Raw genomic sequence first — 18,217 nt, forward strand, 5'->3', positions numbered from 1 at the left:
AACGGTCGCGACCAAAATAATTTCGCGACCCAAAATTTTTACGAGCTTTCCAATCTAATGGGTTTCTTATCCCATCTAGCTCAAATTTTGATTAAAGAACAATTTTTCAATAAAATGGCAACCACGAGAACTGATGTCGTCATGGCAAGTTTCTAGTGACAGTTAGTAGCTATTTTCAAAATCGAAATTAGTTTATGGATTTTATTTAAATTTATAGCCCCCCAGTTTACTTTTATTTAATTTACTTACCAAATTTAATAAATAATATTTATTAAATATGTATTTATTATCTATCAAGAAAAAAAGTAGTTTTTTGTTTATTCTACGATGACTTGTTTAATTAATAAGAGCCAATTACAGCAAATTCGTTTTCTTCACTTCCAAAGACAGATTTTTACCTAATAGGTTTTTTATAAACCACACTACCAGATCTGCGAAATAAGACAAGTAATTTTTCAAAGGAACGCTTATCAGCAAGACTGCTATTTGGATATCTTTGAGCATAAGCCCTTAAGGTCAAGAAGCAATTTTCCTCACAAAATAAAAACACTAGAAAGTTATCCATTAATTCCGCCAGCAGATACTGCTTTATTTTTCTTGGTAAAATAATGAATACTTACTTATTAAACTATTGTGGGTAAATTTAAGTAAATTATTATAAATCTAAATAATAATGTCCATAAACTAATGTCGATTTTGAAAAGAGTTATTAACTGTCACTAGAAAATTGCCATGGCGATACCAGCCATCTTGATTGACATTTTATTGAAAAATCGCTTTTCATTCAAAATCTGAGCTAGATAGGTATAGGAAATTCTAATATAGTTTGAAAGGGCATTTAAATCTACTTCGATTTATATGAAAAAATACGGGGTGTTGCATTTGAAATAACAAAGTTGTTATGTAAAACAAATGTTTAAAATAGATCAGCAATTTTTGGTACCAGTACCCCCCTATAAATTTAAGGAAGCAATAAAATTTTTCAGTAAAGTCTATTTCTCTACTTCTAAATTCAGCACAAAAATTAATTCTGAAAAGTAATGTATGTACATGGCGTTGATAATCTATTCTATTGCATGCATACTTAAATATCTCAAAAACCAAAGATTTTAAACATATTAACCCTTATAATAAATACCTTTTTTGGCCCAAGAATCCAAAAAAAAAATACTGTTACGGATTCCGTGGGTCCACTAATTTAAACTCACGATAAAATACTTAACGAATTTATTTTTTCTCACTCTGTACACACAACTTATACTATTAACAACACAATTTATGCAACTACTATTACTCTAACGATGCTGGCACCTTCGCCAATTAATTCACAATTTAAAACGCGGTATTATCAAACTTCCGACTGCTAACTGCCAAAGCGCGGGCCTTTATATACCCCCTGGCGAGTGTTTCTGGAACGTTCTAAAGAATTCTGTAATTTCCTTTTACTTTCTGGCGAATTCGCCAGGTTCCTCAATACACGATGCGGTTATGTAGCAGTAATGCAGTCATGCAACCAGTAATACAGTTTAGTGCTACATACACCTTGAAAATACCATGTGTCCCATAAGAAAAATATAACTTTGGCATGGATCTTAGTTCTGAAACACCCTATATATTTTAAAATAGTTTTAAATTGTACACATTGCCTCCCCACATATACCCATAAAATATTTTGTTTCTACATCTTTCCGTTTTCGTGTAATCAACTGAGGCGAAAGAGGTGCGCCACCCTGTATAGTGTGTCCAAATATTTTGAATGAAACACATATGTATATAGAAAAAGAAATATATTTTAGTATTTAGTTATCCAAAAAAGACTAAGGTTAACCAGAAGACCTACTTCATTTAGTATATGGGAGAGCTTCAAAAATATAATTCGCGTTGCAACGTTGCAAGCTCAACCAACTTGCAACTTCTGTCAGAAAGTAAAAAAAGTAGCCGTGGCAACATTGTGACGTGCATTCGTCAAATATTTTTATGACGCAAACTTTTATTGATTTTCCTGTATAAACTCACCGGCCACTAAAAACTAGACTCAATTTCAAAGTTGGATTTCTCGCGAACCGCTCATTAGATTTTGATGATTTTTTTTTAAATTGTAAATTAATTCCTTTTTAAGGGATTCTACGTCAGAAATTTTTATTCCGAATTATGTTGAGCATATACAGGGCACAACAATATAACGAAGTTTTTTGGCCGAACTTTGTAACACCCTGTAGGGTGCAGCAGTTGTAGTAGCTATTGCTAAATCCAATCACATTGTAGCTTCATCTTTTGTGAGCATTTTGTTTTTTTAATCACGACATTATCTCTGTTTGTATTGGAGATACGCTACTTTAAAACGAATGTCTCGGAAAAATGCTTCGCAGGCAGAAAGTTTTATGTATAAGTAATCAAGGCAACGGTTGTCAAATTAAAAAATGCCATTATCTGTAACGGATGTTGCTCGTATTGTGGCTTTAATTGAGGATGGCCAAAGTCAACATTATGTCTCCGATACCCTGGGTATATTTCGAACAACAGTCCAAGATGCCTGGAATCGAAATATGGAAACGGGAAATTTCACCAGGCGAGTGGACACTAGATATTAGTCCCTTAATTTTTTTATCTTTTTTTTTTAATTTTCATGTTTTAGTTATTTTCAAGTTAAACTTACCTACGTTTTGATGTTTGATTTGTTTTTAAAGCTTTTTTCGAGGCGTTTGTTTTAAAGCAGCTTATCTCCAATACAAACAGAGATAATGTCTTGATTAAAAAAACAAAACACTCACAAAAGATGAGGCTACAATATCATTTGATTTAGCAATAGCTATCAGAGCTGCTGCACCCTACAGGGTGTTACAAAGTTTGGGCAAAAAACTTCGTCTTATTGTTGTGCTCTGTATATGCTCAAAATAAATTCGGAATAAAAATTGCTGACGTAGCATCCGTTAAGAAGGAATTAATTTACAATTTAAAAAAAAATCATCAAAATCTAATGAGTGGTTCGCGAGAAATCCAACTTTGAAATTGGGACTAGTTTTTAGTGGCCGGTTTTTTTTGCCGGTGACTGTATTAAATGACCATGCACTTACAAAACAATAAATATTGTTAATTACCAAGGATCGCTAGGAAGGCTTTGGCACTCCTCAACCATAATCCCGAAAAACTTCTTCCTTGACCAGATTTGTGCGGGTCAGTATCTTCACTGACATCCCCGAAACAAAATTCGAGAAACTCCTTCAGTACTAGTATGCCTTTGTCTTGCAGTTTCTGTATGAGATAAATAAACACATCGAATCTTTTAATTATGACAGCTTCCTGTTTAGAGAATTTGGCACGCAGAGGCGTTAGTAACAATCGTATTTGTTTGTCGCTACTTAGGTAGACAGCATCTAAACTTCCGTTATCTATAAGTTCCTGAAATATATCATTTTGATAGTTATTTTATAATTTTTCTTGTTAAATATGTAACCTACTTTCCAGCAGTCATACCCTTTTAGTCTTTGTTCAAAGGTGGAATTTCTAAAAGCATGTTCCACGACTCTTAGTAGTTTATTAATTAAACTCATAGAATGATGTAGTTTTTTCCCAAACAATCTCACCAGAAACATCCAGAGTTTTTCCCAGTGACTGAACTGACTGTCTCTTAAATCTGATATATTTTTGATGTAGCTAAAATGAGCAAATTACTGTATTTTTGTCAACAAAAGATGCGTTCAATACAAAATCGCGTATAGGATTGGAGCATTTCATTTGATTTAAAAAATTCCGACCGCAGCGCTCGATACGGCAGGAATTAGAAGTAACCGACTAAAGTATTTCACGCAGTCCCGTTACCATTCATGTTGATCGCATTGAAATATTATTAAAATCGTGGCCTTTTTTTGACATTTTTTAAGTATTTTAGTTTTTACTAGTGCAGTGATTGAAACTATACAGGGTCCGGCATTAGTGCGTCGGGCATATGTAGCTCCTAGAATGAGAAACTTAAAATTGTGTTTCAAGTGCAAATCTAAAGTATGTTCTAGGATGCATTCCAGGAAACTATTTTCACTTCTATAGGGTGTGATGATTTTTTAAATGGAACACCCTGTATATTATTGCATTTTGGCTTCTTTTCAGATCACTTTATATAATCCTAAGATATGAGTAAATATATTTCGATAGTTTCAGAGATATTAATAAATAAATAAAAAATATATATTTTCAGTCTTTAATAAAAAAATATTAAAATACAAGAACTCCCTGGAATCAAAACTATACTAGATATTTACTTTAGATGGTCTGTACTTACCTTTCTATAAATATGGTAATAGTATATCATACAGGATGTTCAAAATGTTACGCCAAACTTTCTAAAATATAAAATAATTTTTCTTCGTTTCTTTAAATGGAACACCTTGTATAATATTTCTTCAATAGATGGAGAATTAAAAATAAAAAATTTTTGTATTAAGAGTATTTCAAAATTTTTAACGGTTTCGCAGATATTCGCCGTTTTATATTTCATATGGCATTTTCCTTTGTAAATTTTTATCAAAGCCACCCAATAATTTTTTTCTCTCGTATTTTACCGTTGAAAGCCATATGGATTAATACTGCGTGTATCTGCAAAACCATTAAAAATTTTGAAATGTGTTAAACACAAAAAATGTTCAGTTTTTAATTTTCCATCTAATAAAAAATAATATACAGAGTGTTCCATTTAAAAAAAAAAACAAAGAAAAATTATTTTATATTTTAGAAAGTTTGGCGTAGAATTTTGAACCTCCTGTATGATTTAAGATTACGATATTTATAGCAAAGTTAAATATATACCATCTAAAGTAAAAACCTAATATAGTTTTTTATTTCAGAAGAGTTCTTGTATTTGTAATATTTTTTTTTAATGCAGGTTAAAAAATATAATTTTTTTTAATTTATTTATTAATATCTCTGAAACTATCAAAATATATTTATTCATATTTTAGGATTATGTAAAGTGATCTGAAAGGAAGCCAACAATGCAGTAATATACAGGGTGTTCCGTTTAAAAAAATAATCCAGATCCACTCACACTTTTTTGCGCCACCCTATAGAAGTTTAATTATTTTCCTGAAATACATCCTTGTATATACTAAGGTTTACGCTGAAACAAAAGTTCCAAGTTTTTTATTCTAAGAGCTACAGATGCCCGACGCACTATTGCCGGACCCTGTATAATTCCCAGGTACGAAGTTTGTGTGATGTAACGCTGTTTCGGGTAGTAAAAATTAGGTAAAAAAGAACCCAAACTGGACGACGCGTTATGTTGCCAATTTCAAATGATAATAAAATTGCCGAAAAAATACTAACACGAAAAGGAGAACATAAGGTTTGTTCCAACCAGCATTTCGGAATCGTTTCGAAATCGTACTCGAATCAGTTTTCTTGCACTCTGTTAGAATGCGCGAACTTCGAATAGTTTCGTGACGGTGCAAAAAGTATCAACGTTGGAACGCTTTGTGGATTGTTTTCGGGACTGTCAAGTGTCAAGCGTGCGTGTATCGATCGGTTTTTTGTTTTTGTTTAGAATGTTATGAAATTCACAACCCTATAATTTTTGTTTGCAATTTGCAATAATAATATTTATTATTCTTGAACTGGAGAATCAGAATCCAGTAATTGTTGTTAAGTGTTGTTTCAACTGTATACTCACTAACTCACTTACCTATCCTCTCTTTTATGTTCCTGTTGATTCGTTGTTTCCTGTTATTTCATTGCAGTGGTATAATCTTTGAACATTATTTTATAAATATAAAATTAATTAAAATTTCCGATTTACTCCACACAAACTCACAAGCAAAAGTATAACGCACACGTATTCGAATTCGTAAAAAATAACCAAGACGAAGAAACATCATTATTATGTTGAGATAGCCCTAGTTATGGCCCAACTAGCAAAACCGGTGCACAAAACTATGATAGATACCGTAGTTGAAGCAGTCGGCGTGCTATTACTAATCTAAATAGTTTTATTAACTTGAGTACCTATTCCAAAGATTTACATTTTTAATTTTCTTTAGAACTTTCACAAATTGCACTTACTAATACATTTCAAATATTATTATAACTAATTTTTCATGTACTCGCCATTTAAACTCGTGTATTTATTTAGTCGGCTGTTTACGCTATTCTCCGATGGTGGCAGCACCGGCGGAAAATACACCAACCAAATACGTTTAAATTACATATACGGAGGGTACCGCTTAAATTCCTGTCCCGATGTTAAAGGATGGCTATAGAATTTCAATGCATTTCCTACATAAGTCTATCCTTGTATGGTAGGAGGTTTGACTAAACAAGGATGAACCTATGTCTTGAAACCATTCGACTCGATTTTCTGTCCTCCTTCAATACTGGGACATAAATTCTCTCATTTATCTTATGGGGAGGCCGCGGTATAGGAAATTTAAACGTATTTGACACCAACCAAAATTAAAAATTACAACCAAAATTAAAATGATGTACTTAAACAACCGTTAAACGGTAGCCTACTAAAATGCCGTTAATAGATATTGCGACGTCGTTCATGTCGGCGGAAAGTAATGCCTAGCCTTAAGCATTTTGCAAGAGCACCTGTGGGTCTGTGGCTGAGGCTATCGCTTCGTAAGCGAATGGTCCGTGGTTCAAATCTCACGCCGACCAAGACTTTTTTATATTTTTTTTTGCTTATAGCATCAACTTATTGCATTGGTTTCACTCTTTTTGGTTGGATTGGTTTAGTTATTTGGCGGGTTGGTTAGCGTGGTTATATGGAGGGTGTTAATTCATTGGTTAGTTGGTTATTTGGTGGGGTTGGTTGATTTTTACTAATTTATATTTGTTTTTTATATTTTTTATCAGTGTCGAGGTTAGTTGCGTTGGTTAAGTTGGTGATTTGGTGGGGTGGATAGCATTGGTTAGTCCTTATAAAATTCCAATATTTCATAAAGCCGTCAAGTGCGTCACATCAACGACATCATACCTATTAACGGCATTTTAGTAAGCTACCGTTTAACGGCAGTTTAAGTACAGCCAAATTAAAAACACAAAAAAAGGCAAAAGAATGGTTTATATACGGTTTGTATGCCTCCCAGTGAAAATGGCGGATCTGTCAAAGTTACGTGTTCTGGAATGGTCTATAACGAGGTTCAAATATGTAAGTGTTAATCTTATAAGTTACATACTTTCCCAAAGAAGCAACAGTTAAGACCACAGAATTTGTTTTATTTCTTAGAATACTATTGTTATAAATAAATTATATTAATTATTAATAATATTTATATTAACTTATAATAAACAATAACATCTACATTTTCTTTTTTAAACGTCACATAATTGTAGGTTTCTATAGTAAAAAAAAACATGTGCTTCTATGCTCCTTTTTAAGCACTTGAGTAGTAATTTTTTTTCATTGTTTTTGACAATGGTGCGTACAGTTTATTCCACAAAATTAAAATAAAAAAATACCAAACTTCCCAAAAAAAAACCAGGGTAGGCCAGTGACAAAAAAAGGCCAGAGTAAGGCCGAGTACCGCGGTTTCGGATTCCGCAGAGCCAAAGTAGGCCCCATCCAGATTGGCCTTAGAAGCAAAAACGTGACGTTAACTATAAATACTTTTTTTATTATTTCTACTTCACTTTTGCCCAATAATTTCATCATACGTTTTGAATAGTATGATTAAAAATAGACTTATGCTAGAAAAGGTACATTAAATATAACTTGTTTCCTTCCAAAAATGGAGAAAAAATATTCTCTAGCTTTACAAAGTTGATGCAACTTTGTTTACTCACTTAAAATAAAATTGTAGCAAAAAATATTCACTTAAGTCTACAAATATCTACCTAAAAATATTTAATTTCACTTACTCATTTACTTTCTTCAAAAAATTTCCGAATTCTTCATTATTCAATTGTGTAATTTGAAAAGCCAATGCAAACTCGAGCCCAAGATCAATATGATGTATTTTCAAGGCATCATTAACATTTGTGGTATCCATCATAATAGGAATTAGTTTTTCAAACAGAAAAATTTTAGTCTGTGCATTTGTTATAGGATCATTACATAAAATCTTTAGCGCATCTGAAAACTACAAACAGCATTATAGTTTGTTTAAACTAAATAAATTTTATACCTTTTGTGGATCTAAATTCTTCCAATCAGCATATACCCTGGTTAATTCATCGATATTACATTCAGATATATGTTTTAAGCATTCAGATGTTAAATTATCATCTAGTTCTTTTCGAAGTATGTTCCAGTTTAATGGAGAATTATGAAAAATTTCTTGGACTTCGGAATTTGTAAATTTATGGTCTAAATATTTTAACAAAAAATGAAATATATCTCTCCATACTTCTTCACCTTTTTCCTGCAGTTCTACTACAGTCGAAAAAAAACTGCAATATTAAATACTTAATTGTCAGCAAATTGACCAGAGTAAGGTTATATTACCTTGGTAATTTGGATAAAAACGATTTGTATCCTTCGGGCTTCAAACAAGATATTGGAAAAAGTTCAATAAACAGTAAGGCAAATTGAACAAGAGACTGCCTTAATTCGTTATGCTGACAATAGATTAGATGAGGTAAGAAATCTTCAATTAAAAATTCTGTACAATTGTTAGACACACATTCATCCTCATTTTTTAAACTTGATAAAATTGTTTTAAACTACAAAACACATGTAATTTTTTTTTTAATATAAAACATATCAATCTACCTTTTCTAGATCATGTTGTTTCCACAACTCATATAATGCAGAAATCCCAGTGAAGTTGTTCGATGTTATTAATTTAATTAGATACTTTTTTATACCACATAAAACATCCCTTTCGAGTCTCTTATCAATGTTTCCATCCAAGATAGCAATAAGGTCCTTGTGAATACTATGTATATTATTTTCAATTAATAAACTCAGCAGTTTCTTGCCACCTTCATCATTAAAGTATCCACTAGTGCAAAAACTATCCCTCAGAAGTTTATACTGAGTTTTGTATTCTGATATACTGATTTGGTTGTTTATGTACAATTTTTCATCCAAATTATTTAATACAGTTTCTAAATTACTTGTAATTTGGTCACTCATTGTTTACTCCTGTAAATGTATACAATAAACACAAAAAACTCTAAATTACACATCGATGGAAATGCAATACTATAATATACTACCTACGACCAGTTTGTTTAAATACAAGAATATAATGCAAACGTGTTAATTAAATATTATAAACATTTCTCGGCATTTTACGGTGCGCGGGAATAAATATAGTACTGTCAAAAAGACAGAAAGACAGATAGTAAAATAAACTTTCTGTCAAAATTAAAAAACCTACGATTTGTGCTGACCTCTTGTGGTGGAACTATAAATAGTGTTTAACGGGTTGCCGCAAGAAGGAGTTCTACTCAGACTACTGGTAAGAAATTATTGTTTAGAAAGTTTAAAATTCAATGAAATTTAAAGTTATGAGAAATAAATTCAAATTCAATACAATAGTTCTTAATAGGTATATTCCAAACTACTAAAAAGGTATAAGAGAAATAAGCATTGTTTTTACTTAAATTGGTTTCGCTCCATTAATTAATTTAAATGATATAATGTTCGCCAATAATTTTGTGATACTTTTTTGCCATATCAGCTTACCTCGAAAGTAAATACGTCGAACTTAAACCTATAAATGTTCGTACTATATGCCTGTTACCGTATATTACTATTTTAAATAAGTTAAAAGAAAATATTTGCATAAATAAATTACATATATTTGCCGCTGTAAAATCTAACTTGAGGTGTGCTTGAGGTTGTTGGACTCATAAATTCAAAGTTAATTAATGTTTTTAGACAAAAAAAAAGTCAAAACCCTTCTAAGCCGTCTAAAAAGTAATTGCTTCATCAGTAGGTAAACATACCACAGCTTGGGTATTACATTTTCAAGACACTTTTTATTTATTAACACACACTAGATCTGACTAGATTGACTGAAATCATACTACCTTACTGTGCGGGACAGCCATTCTGTATCTTTTTTACCGTTTTTAAGTGCGAATAGTGCGATTATGGAGTGCGATATTATCTGAGCACACGACCGACATAGGCTGAGCCCACACGTATGCTCAGATGTGGACATCTTGCTGAAACTGACCATTGGTCATCTTTGGCATCATTCGAGACGCACTTACAAGAACTCAACCTCAAGTCGCAGCTTGTCGGTTTTCTTGACTTGCTCAAAGGAAATACTCTGTTCGTGTCTGCTCATTGTGGAATATACATAGTAGGTAAGTAAATACCCTTGTTTATAATATCATACAAGGGGAATACATATACAGTTTTTAGTTTAAGTTATTTCTTTGTAGTATTATAATAAAGTTAATAGAACTAAAAATGAAAGAAACAGGAGGACCTAACTTATTTTGCTCTGTACAATGACATTGTAAAACAACGCATCAACTATAAAGCTGTCCTTATTGAAAAATCAGTTGGACATAAATAAAGATACTGCAAACTGGTATAGGTATCCTCTATTGCTAAAAAACGGCCTTATTTCCATCTCAAGTCTTTCTTAAGTTCTTGGTCTTGGTCAGGCTTCCGAAAAAGCTCTATATCAGGTTTTTAGTTTGCAATTTTCATTTCAGTTTTTTTACATAATAATACGGAGGCAATGGTAACGCAAATTCTAAAAATATTTTTGTCAACATACAGGGAGTTTCAAATATATTTTCAAACTAAAGTTGTATATTTCTTACACTCACCGCAGTGGCGGCTCGTGGGTATAAAAATAAGTGAAGAGTTAATTTTGTTTTAAATTTTTTTGGCGCATTCACCATTTTGTCAACATTTTTTAAATTATTATTTAAACATTTTTGGTGTATTCACCATTTTGTCAACATTTTTTTTGTTATTATTTATACACTAATAAGTACCTATAATATTTTCCTTTTAGTTTGGGCTAAAACGCATTAAGTAAAAAGAGATACAACCAGTTTTCGATAAGCACATTATTTTGCATTCCAGTGAAAATATAATTAAATTTAAATTAAATATAATAAACATTATATACAGTGTCCACCATAAAGTTAGATCTATATATATGGACCTTTTTTTTTATATTAGAGTTTTAAAAAATTTCGTTCTGAATGGTTCTCGAATTTCCACTAAAAATGTTTTTAATTTTTTTATAATGTTGTTTAATTTCCAAAGGGTTTATTTCAATTAATCTATACTAATATATAAAATCCTTAAGTGACTGACATACCGATTAATCACGATCCTGCTCAAACCACTCAACGTAAGAAGCTCAATTTTGGCATACAGGTTGATTCTAGGGTGTAGAGGTTCGATAAGAAGCGATTTTTCGAAATTCCAGTTCCAAGAGGGTGAAACCACCCCTCAAATATTACAATATTTTTTATTTAAAAAACGGTCAAGTTTCCGAAAAAACGCTTAAACACGTATATTTTATTTTGCTTTTTTACATATTTTAAGATTTTTTAAAAATGTATACAGGGTGTTTCAAAAAATCTGGTCATTGATTAATTACGATCCTGCTTAAAGCGCTTGACGTAAAAAGCTGATTTTTGGAAAACAGATTGACTTTAGGGTGTAGAGGTTCGACAAGAAGGGATTTTTCGAAACTCGAATTCTAAGGGGGTGAAACTAACCCTCAAATATTAAAATATTTTTTATTTAAAAACCGGTGAGTTTTTCGGAAAAACTCTTAAGCACGTATATTTTATTTGGTTGTTTTACATATTTTAAGATTTTTTATAAATTTATGCAGGGTGTTTCATAAAATATGACCATTGAGTAATCACGATTCTGCTTAAACTGCTTGACGTTTAAAGCTGATTTTTGGCAAACGGATGGACTGTGGGGTGTAGAGGTTCGATAAGGAGGGGTTTCTCGAATCTCAAATTCCAAGAGGGTGAAAACGCCCCTCAAATATTACAATATTTGTTATTTAAAAAACGGTTAGTCTTTCGGGAAAACGCTTGGACAAGCATAATTTATTTGATTTTTTTACATATTTGGAAATTTTTTAAAAAATCATACAGGGTGTTCCAAAAAGTTGGGTAATTTCTTAACCACGATTCTGCTTAAACTGCTTGACGTAAAAGCTTATTTTTGGCAATCGGATTTTTCGAACGTCAAATTCCAACGGGATGAAACTACCCCTCAAATATTACCAAGTTATATAATAATATCGCCATTGTTTTTTCTCATGCTGACATAAATGTGAGAAAATTTTATCCAGTTTGTATGTTAACGGAAATTCTTGCTTTGCTGTATCATCACCATTACAAATGATTAGTTCGACGCTAACGGAGTCGCTGGTACACGCTAGTATCTTTAATAACTTCTTAAAATTCCATCTGTTCACTGAGTCAATCCTTGCTTACATATATAAGACTGCTTGAATAACTTCCCGTAAACAAAGTCTATTTAAACGAACATTTTCATTAAAATTAAGCTTATAGAGTCTAGCGCTTTTTTTCCTAAAGCATCGGCAATTGTATTTTGATTTTTTAAAAATTTCTTAGCATTAACTGACATTTTAAATGTTCTGCAGAATCTCCGTGTTTAGGCAAAGATCTTGTTATATTTACGAAATCAGTGAACCCCTGAACAAAATAATTTTTGTAAAACAATGTTACTGCATAGCCAATTAAAATCAGAAAACCAGAAAGACTTAAATTTAATATTATAAGATTTACTACTTTTTCTTATTTCTTTTTTGCAATTTATGGTTAAAGATTTAGTTGGTCGTCCTTGAGATAAAACATCCCTCTTATCTTCATCTGTCCACCGTCTGAAGGGAGTTTCCAATATATCGCACACCAAGTCGTTAATTGGGTTCATTTTTTAACACATACACACACACAAAACAGTTTTAAAACACAACAACAAAACAAACAGCAAAAATTAACAAGTTAAATCAACAAAAACCATTAACAAACAACAGTAAATAATCAACAACAACTTTACAGTCTTTACACGGTTAATTACTCGCCGAAGTAGCCGAATATTAGCATAAAGGAAGACGAAGCGAACTGCCCAAAAACTCATTCACATCGGTCGCCGATAAAACATTTCGGTGCGGGGGATTTACATACTGCCGCCTCTGCTGTCGCTAGGCTGACGTCATGTTACCATGGAAACCGTGCAGCCGCTTGGCTGACAAATATTTTCACTTCACTTGTGGCTTCGTGGAAACACAGGAAACATATAGGCGCGTGCGGGCCAATAATGCTACTTTTTCGGCCGGAATTAACGATGCGGTGGACCTATTATGCAGAGGTCCGCCCGAAAAAAATATAATTTATAAAAAATTACCATTTTATTAGTTAGATACATGTAAATATATTAAACTAAATTAATATTTTAAGCAGTAAAGTTTTTTCTTTAATTTGAGTATTTTTTTCGGTGAAGTGCCCCTTCACCTACTGCACCTGACGAGCCGCCACTGACTCACCGGTATAGAAAACAAACCTTAAAATTTTCATGTATTTTAAAGTTTTATATATATTGTGTTCTAGACAGGGTTGGCATGATTTAAATCAAATGATTTAAATCATGATTTAAATCAAGTGATTTTTTTAAGTTTAATCATGTGATTTAAATAAAAAAAATATTTTATTGAAACTTTATTATAAATCAAAAAATTACTGTAAAGGTTATAAAAATGTGTCCTAGAAACCTATACAGTACGTCTGTCCGTTCTATAGCTACGGGGTATCCGTGAGAGGGGAAACGATATTCTCTCGATGTTTTTTGTAAAAAATTACGACGCGTCTCATCAATAAAAATTCGACAAATTTGCAAGTAGCCAATAAAATGAGTGGGCGGAGCGATTTGCGGTGACGTACTCGTCAAGTAGACGTATAAATATATTGTTGTTTATTTAAATGTTTTTTGTCCGCATTCCTTTCGTAGACACAGATCCAGCAGACGTACTGTAAAAAATACTTCTATAACATATATAACAGATAGTAAATCGCAAAAAATAATTGAAAATGTTATAAAACTATATAAAAATATCTATTCATCAATCTAATTGTCGGACCGATTTTTGAACTAAAGACCGCTAAACGCAGGGTGATTTGTTTTAAAATTTATGTTTAAGTGAAAAAAATTCGCTGTTCGAATACATAATACATATGGATATCATTCGCAAAGTCTAGTTTGGTCTAGTGCAGAACTATCTTCATTCCCGGGAATCTATAATCGTTGTCAGAAAATATGTTTTTGAATCGGTTGTATGTTTCCAAATTCCGACCGACATTTTGATCTGCAGTAAGTACTTTACACTTTGACATTAGATAATACATACTAATTTCATTCTCAACTTAAGACTATTTCCGAACAATACTGCATTGTTTTATTAGGAGTAAAAATTATACTTTTTTTGACGATGATGTATCTTTGAAGGACCATCGGAAAGCTATTCCGACGTTACGGGGAGGAACGAAAAGTACATTTTTACTCTGAATAGAACATACTATTTTTTTAAACATTACAAATAATTTTTTAATCAGTTTCAAACATTGCAAATACTATAAACAGTAATCGAGCAACAATTTGTACACTCATTGAATTTGACACTTCATGTCAGTTTAATAATATAGTTTTGTACTTTTGTGCTTATAGGCGTAACAGTGCTTTACTTTTATGCCTAGGCGGGGGGTATGTACAAAATGCTCAACAACTTCACCTACTTCAAATAATAAAAGCATTTTGAAAAAGCAATTAAAAGATAAAAAAAAACGCTGCTAAGACTATCAAAATGTTGATCTAATAACAATTTGACATTTATACTATTACGTCAAAGGCAACTTTTTTCCAAAGCCTACCATGACTTCACTGAATCGTCGTTTCTTGTTCACTGTTATTAATATCTTAATTATTAGATATTAATACATCTGGTATTATGGTATTCTGGTATATCATCGATTTTAAAATAAACTAACTGTTTCTATCTTATTTTTTGATTAGAATGGACATAATTAAGAGGGCTCCTGATACCGTGTCATAAAAATAAGGTAATTAAGGGCTTATTTTTTTGGTGTTTATTATAATTTTGCTAATATCTTCGGTTTGAAAGAAGATATCAAAATGCGGTTTTCTCTAACTTTTTAAGCTTTTACTACTCTTTATTATCAGCTAAAATTACATATACTATCGTATTTAATTTTTCTGAAAAAACGCGCTATGTTTGTTAAATCGTAAGAAAGCGCCCCCTAGCGTTTACGTTCAAAATCTTATTATTATTATTTTTACGGTATAATATAGAGTGAGGAACGCTCTTTTAAACGAGCTCCTGCTTATTGGACTCTGATCATCCAGTCCGGAGTTATTAACTTTTAAATAAAGACAGATCTAACCTTCCCCCACCACTTTATTTTAGCAGATAGGGGAAAATGGTCCTAACAAAAAAATCCAGAATTTACTGAAGATTATGAAGCTACTATAAATAATACCCATTATCTAGTCAAAATTCTCTAAAAATCCTATTTTATTATTTTCCATAGCAGTTGCGCCCTCTAGCGGTCGTTTTACAAACTTGAAAATAATTTCCAGCAATTTCTCGTAGTCCCTTTAGTTATAATATTTTTTCCGTAGGCTCTACGGCTAATACTTTCCGAGATACAGCGGAGAGCTATTCTTAGTGGGGCACCCGGTACAATAAAAAGTATGGAACTGATACGGAACGGAAGCTTACGTATAGCGTCAATACAATAAAAATACGGAACGAATATGGAATGGATATGGAATGGAAACGGAAGGTATAGTGAGAATCAACTTTTAAGTTGGTTTCCACTTGGGAAGCAGAACAGTTCTGATCCAGTTACTGGAGTGTTCGCTCCATTTCTAGCTAGATCCTTTACTTTCCCATTGCCTTCTATCTCTTGGTTGGTAGGCACCAAGTAGGAGGACTTTTCTTTGCCTAATTTGTTCATCTTCTCTAGATAGAGATATGCATGTAGGTATATTTTAAAGCTCTTCCCATCTTTTAACCTACATAAAATTTTTCAAAAAATACCAGATAATAACTAACCCCTAAAATGTTATAGGATTTTCAATATTTTTCCCAACTAAGTATGTAACATCCTTCAGAAATGATATTAAATCGACCAACACTCTGGACAGGTGTTTTTAATTGCGTGTATGTGACTTATAAGCAAAGTTCTAAAAATGTTTTATTTTTTTTGGTTACAAGTAATTTATCGGCACAAGTTCTGCATTCAAACGCCTTTTAACTAAAACATTAATCCAGTTTGATCGCGGCACACAGAACAACTTTTACTTATGTGAGAGGTAGATATACAAAGCACTATATAAGTTAAATTAAATCATTTCGGTCACCTATATCTTATTAGCGGTCCAATCGTTATGTCGACGTAAATTTGTGATATTTGAAAATGGAAAACTTAAACTACAAGGTCGATATTTTTTTCTATTACAATCAAATACTTTTTTTTCTAATCTGATAGTGACATGAAATTAAGTGCCGAATAAAAAAATATAATTAAGTTTTAAAATTAATTTTACCTACCATTTATGTTGACTTTATGTCTAGGACTTATCGATCGCTATTAGCATCCCAGGATGGTGTAATAGATCTACTTGTGCACCGTAGTCAGTAAACTGCCATTGCGGATTGCGGTTATTAAGTGCAGAGACACTTATGCCACAGATTATACAGATTATAAACTTATCGTCAAAAGCATTGTTTTTCGTGGTTCCAATTTTCGGAGTCGCGCACTAGTTAGGCTACTAGTTTGCGTACATAGCACGCCCACTTATGGCCTCTAAAATTGTACACCGGCCTTGTAATCGGCCCAGTTATTAGGCTGTTTAAACGGGAGTTTATTTTTGCGCACAGGAAATTTTACTCGTTTGCTCATCGTCATAAAAACAATTTTCGTACCATGAATTAGGGACAAGATTTTTATCTGTATACATATACATATAGCATACCTAATCTGTTTATGCCTTTAATATCAGCATGTTCAGTTCATTCTAACACAAGTTATACACTAACTAGTATAGTTACGATTCTTTTTAGTGAATCTTATTTCTACACTAATTCCTCATATTGAATCGACACTTCGATTCGTCCATATAAATCATAGACTAATGTACGTACTAGAGATAGATTGGACACTGATATAAAACAAATAAGCCCGTCATTTAGAGTCACCTGGTGATCCGGAAGAAACTAATGGAGAGTTTTGGCATAACATAATTTTAGCGTTCCGTTATTTATTAACGCTAACTAAAACGGTAACGTTATTCAAGTGCAAAATTATTCTTTATAAAATATAAAATAATAAATATATAGACTTGTTTACTATATTTTATGTTTTATTAGATCATTAGAAGTGTAACATATACAAAACTAAAAATAAAATTATTATGAATACATACATTTTAAACACCAACAATAGAGCACATAGCGCCTATTTTTTTGATTTAACAAATAAATTATAATATAGTAAAAATATTATAGACTACTAATTAACTATTACTAAAAATACTATATTACCAACTATGTACTTACTTATTTATGATTAAACATTTTTTTATTTCATTCATAAATAATATATTATTTCTAAGATGTCTAAAATGTCTGATAAAAAAGTTTTAATATCTAACACGAAAATGATGATCAACTGTAAATATCAAAATGCACAAACTAATAAAAACACAATCTATAAACACAAATCACCGAACTTTCCGCAAATCAAGAACATCTGAATTCATAAATATTTAAAAATTATTTAAAAATAACTTGACGGATCACCAACATTTTGACAACTAGGCCAAAACTAGACCATGGATGGTAGTAAATATAGAGGCTGTCATGTCATTTTGATATATAAATTAGGAACCTGTACTCTAATGTCTTTTGTGCTGTCTGGCGATGCGGAAGAAACTAAATTTGTAGTTCCATAAAATTAGTATTGAGTGTCTAGGGCCTGATATAAATAAACTATATACATACAAATTTTACGTATCACAGTATAAACTGATATTTTTTTTGTATATAACTTTCACATGTCTTGCATTTTATATCCATGATGTTTGTTTAGAGCTATTATTGATCTATTGTATTGATGCCCTACTACATAAATCATCTTCTTCTTACAGTGCCATACTCTATATAGAGCCACGGCATATAAATCACACGGCAGGCTAACTCTGCCCAGATCCCATTGTTTAAAATTTCTATAAAATTCG

At 31.8% G+C, this 18,217-nt stretch overlaps 1 protein-coding gene across 3 annotated transcripts in view; it reads right to left on the bottom strand.

Moving 5' to 3' along the window:
• The window catches only part of LOC115886661 (telomere-associated protein RIF1-like), a gene marked incomplete at its 3' end in the record, with an annotated part of 32,884 nt that extends 23,641 nt beyond the window's left edge, over nucleotides 1-9,243 (bottom strand). The window contains 7 exon segments of one of the 3 annotated variants that reach the window (XM_030905928.1): nucleotides 3,099-3,399; nucleotides 3,459-3,654; nucleotides 7,852-8,072; nucleotides 8,118-8,382; nucleotides 8,438-8,655; nucleotides 8,705-9,079; nucleotides 9,158-9,243. In XM_030905928.1, coding sequence (XP_030761788.1) covers nucleotides 3,099-3,399; nucleotides 3,459-3,654; nucleotides 7,852-8,072; nucleotides 8,118-8,382; nucleotides 8,438-8,655; nucleotides 8,705-9,070 — 1,567 coding nt within the window. 3 annotated transcript variants of the gene reach the window in all.
• Nucleotides 9,244-18,217: the final 8,974 nt, after the last annotated feature.

This window comes from Sitophilus oryzae, unplaced genomic scaffold, assembly GCF_002938485.1.
Source record: "Sitophilus oryzae breed Bouriz unplaced genomic scaffold, Soryzae_2.0 scaffold_1146_pilon_pilon, whole genome shotgun sequence".
NCBI lineage: Eukaryota > Metazoa > Arthropoda > Insecta > Coleoptera > Curculionidae > Sitophilus > Sitophilus oryzae.